The sequence below is a fragment of the Melanerpes formicivorus genome, unplaced genomic scaffold (genome assembly GCF_026170545.1).
Source record: "Melanerpes formicivorus ecotype bairdi unplaced genomic scaffold, bMelFor1.0.p_v2 SCAF_19, whole genome shotgun sequence".
Taxonomy (NCBI): domain Eukaryota; kingdom Metazoa; phylum Chordata; class Aves; order Piciformes; family Picidae; genus Melanerpes; species Melanerpes formicivorus.
In genome coordinates, this window is record NW_027142371.1 from 12,710,693 (window position 1) to 12,725,184 (window position 14,492).

The 14,492-nt window shown below is 45.8% G+C and overlaps 1 protein-coding gene across 7 annotated transcripts in view; it reads left to right on the forward strand.

The window, feature by feature from the left end:
• The window catches only part of PTPRT (protein tyrosine phosphatase receptor type T), a 460,558-nt gene that overhangs the window by 329,085 nt on the left and 116,981 nt on the right, over nucleotides 1-14,492 (forward strand). For all 7 annotated transcript variants that reach the window (XM_068150103.1, XM_068150108.1, XM_068150109.1 and 4 more), the window contains exons 10-11: nucleotides 7,007-7,208; nucleotides 11,698-11,800. In XM_068150103.1, coding sequence (XP_068006204.1) covers nucleotides 7,007-7,208; nucleotides 11,698-11,800 — 305 coding nt within the window. The remainder of the gene's footprint in view (nucleotides 1-7,006; nucleotides 7,209-11,697; nucleotides 11,801-14,492) is intronic.

The window sequence follows — 14,492 nt, forward strand, 5'->3', positions numbered from 1 at the left end:
AGTAAGAGCTGGTTTCAGTCTTGATGCATTACCAACTGAAAAGGGAGGGGAAAGTACTGTGCATACTGCAGCTACCTGTGTAACAAAGCATCCCCTAGAGTTAAGGACTGCACATTGTACAAGGGGTGTGGAGAGGCAGAATGGGCTGGTTTATGAAGACAGAGACATAAAACATCAGTGGGAATGTAGGGGATAATGCAATGGGTTTGTAGGTGTCAAATGCCTCCCTCAAACTGCTCTGCAGGCTGTCAGTAAAATGGGAAAGGGAAGGTTGGGTAATGTGTCTACAAAGTAGTGTTTGGTTTAACAGCAGCACTTACCATTTGCATTGGAACAGGCTGCAAATGCTGGAGTCAGAGGGGATGCTACCATTCCTAATGCCTGATGGTGAATAGGGCTGCAGAGAGCAGACTTCTGCCTGCCCTGGCTGATTAATTCTGTGTGACAAAAGATGTAAGATGAAGTGGTGTGGATACTGGGCTCAGCTGCTGTGGGAAGAAACTTAGGAGCCTTGTTGGGTTTTGCCTTGACTGGCAGGCTCTCAATCCTGAGACATTAAGGGTTTGCTGCCCTCAGTTCTCAGGTTATGAGCACTGACAACTCCGCTATTCATCAGCCTGGAAGCTTACTGGGATGGATCAAACCTATGGGATGGCTAAATGGAGACATCAGCCCTCATCTGAGTGGAATGTTCTGTCTTGCTCATTTATTTATTTAAGAGGATCAAAGAGAAGCTGCACAGCCTTCCTGGGGTCCCAAGGGGTTTGATGGTGGAGGGCAAGAAGGACCATTTCAGTGATGAGATCTTCATCACAGTTTGTTCTTTTATGAATCTCGAGGCCTTGTGATCGTCCATAGTGCATTCATCCAAAGGAATGTCTGAGCCCTGAGGTAATTCATCATGTCACTTGACAGCCCATTTCACTGCTTAATTATCACACTTTTAAGAATATGTACCACCTTCTTTTTTTTTCCTACAGGGTTTTTATATTTAAACCTCCACTTTTCAACTATGCTTACTGATAATTTCATTTCAAAGAGCAGAACACAGAGTCCTGCTCTGTTTCCACCATGTGAAGATACAGTAATATTCACCCAGCTTCCAGTTTTGGTTGGCAGAGACCTTTCAGATCATCAGGTCCAACCATTAACCCAGCACTGCCAAGGCACCAGTGGCCCTCTGCGCCACATTTATGTGGTTTTGTACATCTTTGCCCCATCTTGTGTCCTGTTCTGGGTCCCTCAATTTAAGAAGGACATTGGGACACTTGAATGTGTCCAGAGAATTGCAACAAGACTGGTGAGCAGCCTTGAGCACAAGCTCTACAAGGAGAGGCTGAACGAGCTGGGATTGTTTAGCCTGGAGAAGAGGAGGCTCAGGGGAGACCTTCTTGCTGTCTACAACTACCTGAAGGGAGGTTGTAACCAGAAGGGAATTGGTCTCTTCTCCCAGGCAAGCAGCAGCAGAACAAGAGGACACAGTCTCAAGCTGCACCAGGGGAAGTTTAGGCTGGAGGTGAGGAGAAAGTTCTTCACAGAGAGAGTCATTAGCTGTTGGAATGTGCTGCCCAGGGAGGTGGTGGAATCACCATCCCTGAAGGTGTTCAAGAGGGGATTGGATGTGGCACTTGGTGCCATGGTTTAGTAGCCATGAGGTGTTGGGTGACAGGTTGGACTTGAGGATCTCTGAGGTCTTTTCCAACCTTATTGATTCTATGATCTACTCTCTGTATTTGCTAAGCATGGTGGGGAGATTCCACCATGGTGAGTGTTGAACTCTTCTCCCAGGTATCAAACAATAGGACAAGAGGAAACTGCCTCAGCTTGTGCCAGAGGAGGTTTAGGTTGGACATGAGGAAGCATTTCTTCCCCAAAAGGGTTGCCAAGCCCTGGAGCAGGCTTCCCAGGGGAGTGCTGGAGTGCCCATCCCTGGAGGATTAGATGTACAAAGCTGTGTAGATGTGGTGCAGAGGACCATGGTTTAGTAGTCACTTGGCAGTGCTGGCTTAATGGTTGGGCTACGCGATCGCAGTGTTTTGTCACCTTCCCAGTGAAAAAGTTTTTCCTTATGTTCATGTTAAACCCCCTCTGATCTAGCTTACACCTGTTGCCCCTGGTCCTATCATTGGACATCACTTAGCAGAGCCTGGCTCCCTCCTTCAGACACTTGCTGTTCACACATTTATAAACAATAATAAGGTCCTCCCTCAGTCTCCTCCAAGCTAAAGAGACCCAGCTCCCTCAGCCTGTCCTCATGATGATGCTCTGAAATGCCTTTCCCAACCAGAATGATTCTCTGATTCAGCTAGCACCTGGGCAACTGGACACAGGGTCACTGCTCAAGTGGAGGGTGAATGTTCATTCAACTTCTTAAGCAGGTTGTGAAGTCTTTGCAGAGTTTTGTGCTCTGGTCCATGGTTGATACTCAGGCTGAACAGGCATATTCATGATATGGCTGGTGAAGCATCATGGATTGTCTGTCTGTCTGTCTTCTGTGTTAGATATAGACACATTATGCACACACACATATATATATAGAATACATCATGTATATGATGTATCACTTCTGAAGAAAGATTTGCTGCAGACTAGTTAATACTTCTGTTATGGTCTTCCCCTTCACACTGCAAGTTCTCCAAGTCCTGGTGTAGCAACAGAAGTTTTACAGTCGCAGATGATGACAGTGAGCAAAGTGTTCCCATTTCCCTAGCAAATTGTGTTAAATTAGGCTCTGTGAAGGAGAAAGGAGCTGTGCTTGTGCTCTCAGTATTACATCTTCATCTTTGTGGTTGTTAACATAGTCTTTGCTCAGTGATTTCAAGGAATTAATATGCTGAACTTTTGGAATGGATGAAAGAGAGGGGAGAATGGAGTAAGAGGGGCTGCTGGTGGTTAATGGGGACTAAGAGTGCACTGGCGTAGGTTGATGTCTGCTTAAATAACAAGGACTGAACTCAGTGTCTCGTTCCTCATGCTGATCTGTTCCTATTTTATTCTCCATAGTCTATCACAGCAATTATATGTCACTGAACGCTTGGAAATGAATATATAAAGCCTTTTTTTGGTAGCTTCCAGTAGAGTTGAACTTCTACTGCTGACCTCTTTCGTGTTTTACCCACAATTTGGAGTCATGTGGCCAAATTTTGCATAGCTGCCCAGGGAGCTGAATTGTCTGCCACTTCCTGAGTAAATCATTCGTGTCCAGGAGACTGAGGTTTAGGTTGGATGTTAGGAAGAACTTCGTTCCTGAATAGAAGAATAGAATAGAATAGAATAGAATAGAATAGAATAGAATAGAATAGAATAGAATAGAATAGAATAGAATAGAATAGAATAGAATAGAATAGAATAGACCAGACCAGACCAGGTTGGAAGAGACGTTCAAGATCATCGCATCCAACCTATCATCCAACACCACCTAATCAACTAACCCATGCAACCAAGAACCCTGTCAAGTCTCCTCCTGAACACCTCCAGGGATGGTGACTCCACCACCTCCCCAGGCAGCCCATTCCAATGGGCAATCACTCTCGCTGTGTAAAACTTCCTCCTGACCTCCAGCCTGAACCTCCGAAGGAGTGAAGGAGTGGCTGGACACTGGAACAGGCTGCCCAGAGAGGTGGTGAAGTCACCAACCCTGGAGGTGCTCAGAAAATACATAGATGTGGTGCTTTGGGACATGGTTTAATGGTCGTGGTAGCATTGGGTTGAGAGACTTGATGACCTTAAGGTCTTTTCCAACCTTAATGCTTCTACAGTCAACTTGCCCCAGAGCCGTTGTGTGAGCTCTACATTGCATAAACAAACCCAGGATAGCCATTCCAGTTTGCAGGGGAAATAAAGCTCTCACCTGGTGACAGCTGCCTGCTGTGCAGGAGATAACCTGGGAGCTGGTTAAAAAGCAGAGCAGCCTCAGTCTTGTGAGGAATTCCTCCTCTCGGTATTTGCTTGTATTCTGCATCAGAGTAAACCCAAATATTTTCCATATTTTCAATCAGAAGGAAATCCTTCAACAAGTTTCTGAGTGATTTCTCCTTTGTCTTCTGCTTAGACTTTTAAATGTTTAAATTAATATCATTGTTTCCCTTTTTTTTCCCCCCTACAGACCAGGGAAGCACCATATGAGATGGCTTGTCTTAAAACCAGATTATCTGAAAATCATTCAGAACAGCTGCTCTCTAGTGATGGAGTAGTCTGGGTCCCTTCATTAGAATCTCTTGTTTGTTTTGTATTGAAGGGGTTTGACACTGCAACAAGAAATTGAGATAAATACTCAGCACATCAACTGCAGGAGCAGGTGGCTTTGTTTTGCTATTTTTTTTCTTCACCATGCTTCTGATTCAAGGAAAGTGCAATATTTCTTCTCCAGACGTGTTTCTCTGCATTTAGAAATTACTCTGGAGATGGAAATTTCCATAGTTTCTTCCTGATTTTTTCCCCCCAGTGTCTGATTCCTGAAATTTCTTTTGCTTCAGAACTTTTAGCTTGAGCTAGCTAAGGAGAAGAGTGGCAGCTGCTTAGTGTCTTCACCTTATTGCAATTTGATGCTAGAATCATTTAGCCATGAAACCCAACATATCAATTCATAGAATGGTTTAGCTTGGAGGGGACCTTGAAGATCACCTAGTTCCAGCAGCCCTTCCATTGGCAGGGACATCCTCCAGCAGACCAGGGTTGCTCAGTGATTCATTGCAGCACCTTTCCTGTCTGTAAGAGAAATCTCCTGGCACACAAACACATGCAGTGCAGCACGTCTCAGACGTTCCACTGAGGAAATACCAACAGCTCCAGTAAATGCTAGATGATCCTGGCTCTCAGAAGTGTGGCAGAGCTGGCTGGGGAGAGCTCATAGCTGTCCAAGCACTGTCCTATGCTGTGCTGCACCGCCTGGTCCTCACCTAAGGGCAAGGAGCAAGTGTAAAGATTTCTCCTCCTCACATCTAATTCCTTTCTCCTTCTTTGTTGTAATGACCATTGTGTAAGACCTTTTCTTTTTCTCAGGTTTCTGGCAAGCAATACAAATTTAAAAGCAGGTTTGTAACTCCTAGAGAAATTAGTAGGTTTCCAGTGAAATCACCTGCAAGCTGTTCAATTATACATCCTGTGTGAGCTCTGCTTCTCTAACTGCTTACTGCTCTGTTGGCCTGGGTGGAATTCTCAGCCCTTTTCTGTTCTGCTGCCTCATCCTGGGTGTCTTGCTTCTCTAAATCATCCTTCTCTGTCCACATTACAGGATTCACACACTCATACCCTCCTCTGGTGTCAGCTGCAGCACTCTCAGTCTGTTTTATTTTTGTCCTGGTATTATTAAAGCCCCTTTCTTCTAAACATTGGGTATGTATTTTTCCTCAAAACACAACACTTTCCTCCTGTCGTCAAGCAGGCGACTTAAAAATGTTCAAAGGCTCCCTCAGCAAAGCTGGGAATTAGGTTCTCATGGAGTCCATAAAAAATTGAAGACTTCATGTATTAACATACATTGATTTATTCATAGTGTTTCATTACAAATAAGTGAGGATCCCATAATATCAGGAAAGGTTAGGAGAGCAGGGGAGCACGTTACATTATACTGACAGCTCGGCTGAAATTGAGCTGCCTGTGGATTGAATTTGGAAGGCAGGCAAGGAATTGGCTGGTAAATAAGTCATGAGTTTTACTTGCAAGTGTCTGTATATCAACAGGGTTGCCATGGGTAAGTGTAATGGAGCAGGAGCAGAATTTCAAAGGTGTGCTTTCAGCTCGGGTTCCTCTAGAGGTGTGTTAGCGGCAGCAGGGTGTATTGGTGAGCAGCTCCCCAGCTCTGTAGCCTGCTGGCTTATTCTCTTAGGAAAAACCAAGTGTAGTACCACAGGCACCCAGTGAAGCTGAACCTCAAATACTGGGTTCAGTTTTGAACCCTCAGTGCAAGAAAAGACATTGAGGCACTGGAGCAGGTCCAGAGAAGGGCAACAAAGCTCATGAAGGGTCTGGGGAACAGGGCTGGTGAGAAGCAGCTGAGGGAACTGGGATTGTTCAGCCTGGAGAAAAAGAAGCTGAGGGGAGACCTTCTCACTCTCTACAACTACCTGGAGCTGGAGTGAGGTGGGGGTCAGACTCCTGAGTAATTAGCAATAGGACAAGAGGAAATGGCCTCAAATTATGCCAGGGGAGGTTTAGGTTGAACATAAGGAAATATTCTTTACCAAGGGTGGTCAAACATTGGAACAGTCTGTCCAGGAAAGTGGTGAAGTCACCAACCCCAGAGGTGTTCAAAAAGCACATTGGGACATGGTTTAGAGGCCATGGTGGTGTTGGGTTGAATTGGATGGTCCTAGAGGTCTTTTCCAACCTTAATGACTCTGCAAACCTGCTAATGAAGACTAGAAATAGGGGAAGAGAAATGGTATCAGCAGCTTACAGGCTCAGAGAAAAGCTTTTGTCTAAAGACTTGATGGCATTTGTTTCATTTCAACACACCATTTCCTTTCAATGCTCCATTTCAGTGTATTGTCTTCAGCACTTCCAAAGCCTTTGTAATCTGCAGAAGGCTCCCATTGTTTTCAGTGGCCTTTGGAGGAGACCATTTGCCAGAAGGAAATAATACTTGATGGGAAATGTGTCCACGTTTGCACCCAAAGTTTTCATGTGCTGTGCTGTGGGAGATCATCTGAGAAATTCTTGTGATAATCCTGTGGGTCCTGCTGTGTGCTCTGCTTTGGCTGCAGAGTTCTGAGACTTGGAACAACAGAAAAAGCAATTCTTTGTGTCTTTTGTTGTAAACCAGCACATGCTGAGGTTTTAGTGGAGAGGAGAAATGAGGTTTTTTTTTCCTAAGTAAAGCCTTTGAAAGATTGTCATGTTTGCCTGACAGCACCCAAACACAGACCAGCTCCCTCGAGACCCTGAAATGGTCTCTGTCCTTCTGCTTGCAGTGTCTGGTCTCAAGGAATGGCTAAAAAGAGGAGCAGAGAAAGCGAGGGGTAGGAGGCCCCCTTGTCACCATGCTCTCCTTCTTCTTCATTTGCAGATCACATACAAGGCCGTTGGGTCTCTGGATCCCAGTGCTGACCTGTCCAGCCAAAGAGGGAAAGTCTTCAAGCTAAGGAATGAAACACATCACCTCTTTGTAGGATTATACCCAGGGACTACCTATTCATTCACCATCAAAGCCAGCACAGTCAAGGGCTTTGGGCCACCCATCACAACACGGATTGCAACTAAGATTTCAGGTACTGCTTTGGAGAAGGGGGAAAAAAGAACTTTGTGGGGCTTTGTTCTTTAGCTGATGCATAAAACAAGAGGGAGGTGTTCAGCTTAGTGCCTCTACGAGTTTCACAGGGCACATATTTAAATCAGCCACAATCCAGGGTGTGTGTGTGTGTGTGTGTGTTCAGGTTTCAAATGCAGTGGTTAATTTGTGGCTATCTTAAACATCCATGAAATCTTTGTGGAGCATTTTAAAATGAGAACCTTCATTCGTTCTACGAATGAACTCTCCCTGTAATAATTGCTGGGAGCTGGGGAAGCTCCTTCCTTAATGTGGCTTTTCTTTTCAGAATGGACCAAAATGGATGCAATGAAGTAATTGAATTAATAGTGCAAGGAGGCTAAAAATAGAGGAGGACAGCTGGGTTTGTGTTTGCTTTTGGAGTAAGGGCAGAGGGAGGGCTTGATGTAGGCAGACAAGCAAAGGCACTAAAATCAGGAGGCACTGCAAAGAGAAGGCATGAAGTTCAATAAGAGCAAGTGCAGGGTCCTGCATCTGGGTCGAGGCAATCCCAGGCACAAATACAGGCTGGGCAGTGACTGGCTGGAAAGCAGCCCTGAGGAGAGAGACTTGGGGGTGCTGGTGGACAAAAAGCTCAACAGGAGCTCTCAATGTGCACTTGCAGCCCAGAAAGCCAATCAGATCCTGGGCTGCATCAGAAGTGTGGCCAGCAGGGCAAGGGAGGTGATCCTCCCCCTCTACTCAGCCCTGGTGAGACCCCACCTGGAATACTGTGTCCAGTTCTGGAGCCCCTATTACAAGAGGGATGTGGAGGTGCTGGAAGGTGTCCAGAGAAGGGCCACAAGGATGATCAGAGGGCTGGAGCACCTCTCCTATGAGGACAGACTGAAGGAGTTGGGGCTGTTCAGTCTGCAGAAGAGAAGGCTCCAAGGTGACCTAATTGTGGCCTTCCAGTATCTGAAGGGGGCCTACAGGAAGGCTGGGGAAGGACTTCTCAGGATCTCAGGTAGTGATAGGACTAGGGGGAATGGAATGAAGCTGGAGGTGGGGAGATTCAGGCTAGATGTGAGGAGGAAGTTCTTCCCCATGAGAGTGGTGAAACCCTGGAATGTGTTGTCCAGGGAGGTGGTCAAGGCCCCATCCCTGGAGGTGTTTAAGAGCAGGCTGGATGAGGCTCTGTCCAGCCTGATCTAGTGTGGGGTGTCCCTGCCCATGGCAGGGTTGTTGGAACTAGATGATCCTTGTGGTCCCTTCCAACCCTGAATGAAACTATGAAACTATGAAATAAAATGGGAAAATTGGGTTAACTCTCCCAAAAAAACATATGGATAAAAGAATGGTAGAGATGCTATGGGGTAGAGATGCATAGACCTTAACATTTAATTGATAGCACTGAAATAAGTTCTTCAATGAAGCTTAAAATTGTCAGGTTTTTGAAGACCTTAACTGTTTCCTCGAGCCAAAATAAACATTTGGGACATTCAGGACACTTGTAATACTTGAAGCTGTGGCTGGATGCCATGGAAGAGGGTGCACAGCAGTGCTCATTTTCATTGCCCTCTTTCAAATCTGGTTAATAAAAAAATAGCAGCAAGTGGCAATGTAAATTTAAGGAAGTAAAATACATCCACTCCCTCCACTGTCCATCAGCAGGGTTTCAGCCCTTGGCACTTGGTCCAAGGGCTGTGTCTCAACCATCTGGAGTAAAGCCATGAGCTGTGGTGGCAGCTCTGGGGCTGTTGGGGTTTTGACAGCCCTGCTGTGGAGGGAAGGCACAGCATGCACTCCTCTCACTTGTGACCAGGGAAAGAAACCAGCTCGGTGGTGGCAGTGCCGCTGCTCCTGGTTCAGTTTCTTGGCGTTTCTTGGCGTGCAGTGAATGCTCCCCTTGTGTCAGCAGCCTGTGTGATGATTAACTGTATGCATGCTCAGCATGTTTATTGTCTTTTTCCCCCCCATCTTCCAAACATCTGGGACACTATAGGTAAGCACAGACTCCAGGCAGGCATTAGGGTAGTCTCTTTCATTCTCTCATTGCATGAGCAGTTCTACACAGGTCATTTGGAAATCACTGTCAGGCAGTTGCTGTAGAGTTCCTGAGCAGTTGTAATTTTGGTCACCTGTCCTGCCCACTCCTCCCCACGGGTGCAACCTCTGACAGCACCCCAAGGTGGGCCACAAGATGTGGCACCCTTCTTGTGCTCAGGAGCAAGTCTAAGCCTTTCTGCAGCCCAGCCCTTGGCAGGAACTCTACCCATCAGCTTCTCCCTGCTAGAAGCAGACCCTGGCTGTGCCAACCTGTCCTGAACCTCACTGAGCAGAGACTGAGCCAAATCCCTGAGCAGAATCAGTTCTGTTCTAACTCCAACCAGGACACTTGTGCATCTAGCATATCAGAAACAACTCAGTGGTAGCAGTGCAGTGCAGTGCTGGAGGTAGGCTAGAAGAAGTTGCTTCAGAGGAGGATAGAGCCTGCAAAGGCAGAGCCTGGCCAATTTCTGCTGTCCAAACCATTCCAGCAGCCATTCTGTAGTGCTGTGTTGCTCTGTGTTGCACTGTGGCATCATCTTCTCTGGCCAGAGCAGGTGCTGAACAATTCTTGGGGTGGCATCTGCAGCAAGTGGAGCGATCTCTGGTACAGACACTACTGTTGATGCTCACCTTCTGTATATGAGTCTCAGTGCTTCCCCTCTACGCAGAGCGCTGTTTTCAGAGCAATCCTCCCTAAGGAGCTGTCATTCACTCTAAACTCCCTGCCAGCTTATTGGCAGGAATGTCAGTAGCTGAGCTGATGATAGCAGCCACCATTCTTGACGCTTTTCAGGCATTCAGATAAAAATCCCTGATTGTAAACAGGATTACAGTGGAAATGGCTGCGAGAGGATTAAATATGAGACCCCTGCTATGCAGCTTGCCCTTGCGAGTTGCAGATGAACTCTTTTGTGTGAAAAATTCTGTTTGCTTTATCCTTTAAAGATACTTCAACAAAACTTGCATCCTTGGAGTGAATTTGATACTGCCATGGTCTCATGATCTCTTCAGTTCTTCCAGAGTAAAAAAACACAACAGTGTCCCAAACAGGGATCAGGGGAAAGTTATATAATAAGTGAAATGTATTTCCTGAGGAAGCCTCATGAAATGAGCTATGAAAAGACAACAGAGCAGAATGTTGTGTCCAGTTCTGGGCTCTCCAGTTCAAGAGGGGACAGGAAACTACTGGAGAAGAGTTTAGCAGATAGCTACAAGGGTGATTAAAGGACTGGAGCATCTCTCTTATGAGGAAAGACTGAAGACCTAGGGCTGTTTAGTTTGGGGAAGAGAAAGCTGAGAGGGACCTTATCAACATCTACAAGTATCTGAAGGGTGGCTGTCAGGAGGATGGAGCCAAGCCTCTTTTCAGTGATAGCCAGTGACAGGACAAGGGGCAATGGACGTAAACTCAGTTGCAGAAAATTCCACCTCAACATGAGAAAAAACTTTTTACTGGAAGGGTCCTGGACCCCTGGAGCAGGCTGCCCAGAAAGGTTGTGGGGTCTCCTCTAGAAATCTCCAAACCCCACCTGGATGTGTTCCTGTGTGACCTGCCCTAAGTGGTCCGGCTTTGCAGGGGAGTTGGACTTGATGGTCTCTGGAGGTCTCCTCCAATCTTTAGCATTCTATAATTCTAAGCAGAGATTAGATTTTGGGCAAGTGTAAATACTCAGTTGTTCCCATATTGCTCTGGGGAATGTGTCAGCAGAGTGATGGGGGATACTGGCTGGGTATGCATGAGCATGTGTGTTGCTGCCAGGGAATTCAACAGCTCTAAAGCCCTGGGGTAAAATGCTGTGGGTTTGAGTGTTAAAAGAACCTGGCTCATTCTTGCTCCTCTCTTCGTGCTTCATAGATGTGGTGCTAAGAGACATATTTTAGTGTCAGACTTGGCAGAGTTAGAGAAAGGCTGGACTTGATAATCCTAAAGGACTTTTCCAACTGAAATGATTCCATGATTCTGTTACACACCCTCCAGCTAATCAAGGAGACACATCACAAGTCTGTGCATTAAAAACTCTCTCCCAAATGCAGGAGGTCTAATCCAGTCACCAGGAGAGTGAGCAGGAGCCACGTTTCCTGGGTGCTTGTCTTAGCTCTGCCACTGATTCATTCATCCCATGTGCTATATTTTAACATCTGTGCATTTTTCTTTCTTCCCTTTCAAATGGAGGGAATGATCCCATCTCAAAGGACTGCTAAGTCTTACAGATTGAAGACAGAACTTCCAAAGCCAGCTTGATGTATTAGGTGTCCAATTCCTGCTTCATTTTAAGAGGAGAAGAGCGTGCAAATATTTAAGTAGCTTTGACAGTTTGGGTCATAATGCTGGGAAGTATTCTGATATTTCATTTGGGAAATGTTAAATGGTCTCCAAGAAATGTTAATATTGGGTTGCCATCACTACCAGAGGCTGTAGGTGGTGTAGAACTGAGGTGTTGCTCTTTGTTCTGCTGCAGCACCATCCATGCCAGAGTATGACACAGACTCCCCGCTGAATGAGACCGACACTACCATCACCGTGATGCTGAAGCCAGCCCAGTCCCGGGGAGCGCCTGTCAGGTAGGCTTCTCGCTCTTGCTCTCCCTCTCTCCTCTCTCCTCTCCCTCTCTCCTCTCCCTCTCTCTCTCCCTCTCCCTCTCTCTCTCCCTCTCCCTCTCTCTCTCCCTCTCCCTCTCTCTCTCCCTCTCTCTCTCCCTCTCCCTCTCTCTCTCCCTCTCTCTCTCCCTCTCTCCTCTCCCTCTCTCCTCTCCCTCTCTCCTCTCCCTCTCTCCTCTCCCTCTCTCCTCTCCCTCTCTCCTCTCCCTCTCTCCTCTCCCTTCTTCTCCCTCTCCTCTGGTAATGCAGATGCTAGCTAAGAGATGAGTGCTGCTGGTGGTTCTGCCTTCAGCAACACCTCAATCTGCTGCCTCTCACTGCTAACCTCCAGGAAGGGTTACTGATTACATTGCACCAGGTCATTACCCTTCACCTGTCTATGGAGTCCAGCAGTGTGTGCAGCCATGTGCTGGGATGCTGTGAAACCAGCATGGCCTTGCAAAGGGGAGGAGGCTTCAGGCCTCCACCTCCTGCCCTCTCTTCCATGGTGGGCAAGAATCTTTTGCAACTATCACACGAATGTCTCCAGTAGAGACAAGGATCTGATTTAGCGACACATCCTGCACCAGTTGGTGGTCAACCCTCTGTCACAGCTTGCCCCAAATGGCATCAATGCTCTGAAGCAAAAAAAAATCTGTTCTTCAAGCCTTAGCACCAATCCTCTTCTACTTTTTCCCTGTAATATATTTTCAAGTTTCCTTTTCAATCTCTGGTACTCCATATGAGCAAATTTAGGAGCCCATTTTCTGAGTCCTTTAGGGATGTTTTTTTCTGCTGGAAAGGAGCAGTAAAATCACACAGCTCCGTTTTGGTTTATTCCTTTATATGGGGGAACATTCCTGTATCTTGTTTTACCACCTGCTGCCTCAGAAGTGTTGCTATTTTGTCATGTTATTGAAAAAGTCTTGTGATTTTTCTCGAAGTCAGTTTACTATCCTTTGACTGCATCCAGTGACTAATGTCTTCTCCAGCAAATGCATCTGGTCTGAAGAGGAAAAAAACCCTTTCTTTCCTAAATGTTCACTCTGGTGTCTTTAATTGCATGGCAGCCTTTTACAGACCCATCTGCAGAGTGCAAGATTTACATGCCACATCTAAGTGATAAGATTATTTGCTATTGTGAGCCCATTTCAGGGACTTGCAGATGTGGGCATAAAACCCAGAATGGACAGAAGGGGAATAAGGAGGTGGAGTTACTGGGGGGAATTTTATCTTTGTATTAACAACAGCAGTGTTGTGTATGAATGTGTGGGAATGTGTGACTAACTTTCTCTGTATGACCATCTAAACTCTCCATAGCCTAGCCTCAACAAATCCAGTTATTTCAACCCTAGATTTTTGCCAGCCTCTTCCCTTTGCTTCCATTGTCATCTGAACTGCCAGGGGAGGTTTAGTCTGGAGGTTAGGAAGAAGTTCTACACAGGGAGAGTGATTGCCCATTGGAATGGGCTGTCCAGGGAGGTGGTGGAGTCACCATCATTAGAGGTATCATCCAACACCACCTAAGCAACTAAACCATGCAACCAAGCATCCTATCAAGTCTCCTCCTGAGCACCTCCAATGATGGTGACTCCACCACTTCCCTGGACCAGACCAGGTTGGAAGCAATGTTCTTGAAGGTCTCTTCCAAACCTGGTCTGATCTGTTCTGATCTGCTCTGTTCTGGTCTGTTCTGTTTTATTCTGGTCTGGTCTGTTTTATTCTGTTTTGTTCTGGTCTGTTCTGTTCTATTCTGTTCTATTTTACTCTACTCTACTCTACTCTACTCTACTCTACTCTACTCTACTCTACTCTACTCTACTCTACTCTACTCTACTCTACTCTACTCTACTCTACTCTACTCTACTCTACTCTACTCTACTCTACTCTACTCTACTCTACCCTACCCTACCCTACCCTACCCTACCCTACCCTACCCTGCCCTACCTGCAGGTACACCAAATTCAAAGTCACATTAAGATAGTTCTGAAGTTCCCCTGTGCTTGTGACAAATCATCTGGATGAGGTTGTTTATAAAACTAATGATCATGAACTCAAAACCGTTAACAATCTGTAGACAACAATGAAGATGCTTTCTTATGACCTCACAGAAATAATATACACTTAGATATTCTTTGATCTGTTTCCTCCTATTGCCAAAAGAAAGCTGAAGACTCAGCAGAAATAGTCTGCCCTGTGGCACAGGCATTTCTTTCTTGCCTGTATTTTCTGTGCTATAACCTGAAGAGCTTGACTCCACATTGCCCTTTAAAAATAACTTCTAGGTGTTCTTATATCAATCTAAAAGCCCTGAATGGTGCTGTGATTGATTTGCTGAAGACTGACATTCATCCATAATAGATTCAGAAGAGGAAAGAAGAATGCAAGTGTTCTCAGTCTTTGCTCCTCAACTCTTTCCTGCAAATCTCCAATGTGATTTTGAGGATAATTCTGCCTTTGAATCTCTTATTGTCAGGAGGGCTGAGTCAGTCCGTCATAGATTATTCACATATGACATCTTTAGACCTCTATTTGAGAATTTATATCCCATTCACTGCTTGGAAGTACCACTGGGAAGGATTTTATCTGTATGACATGTCCACTGGGCTGGCTTTTTTTTGGTGTTGGGTATTTAAAAGTCCATCTGGTTTATTAACATGTGGTTGGCTCTATCAAT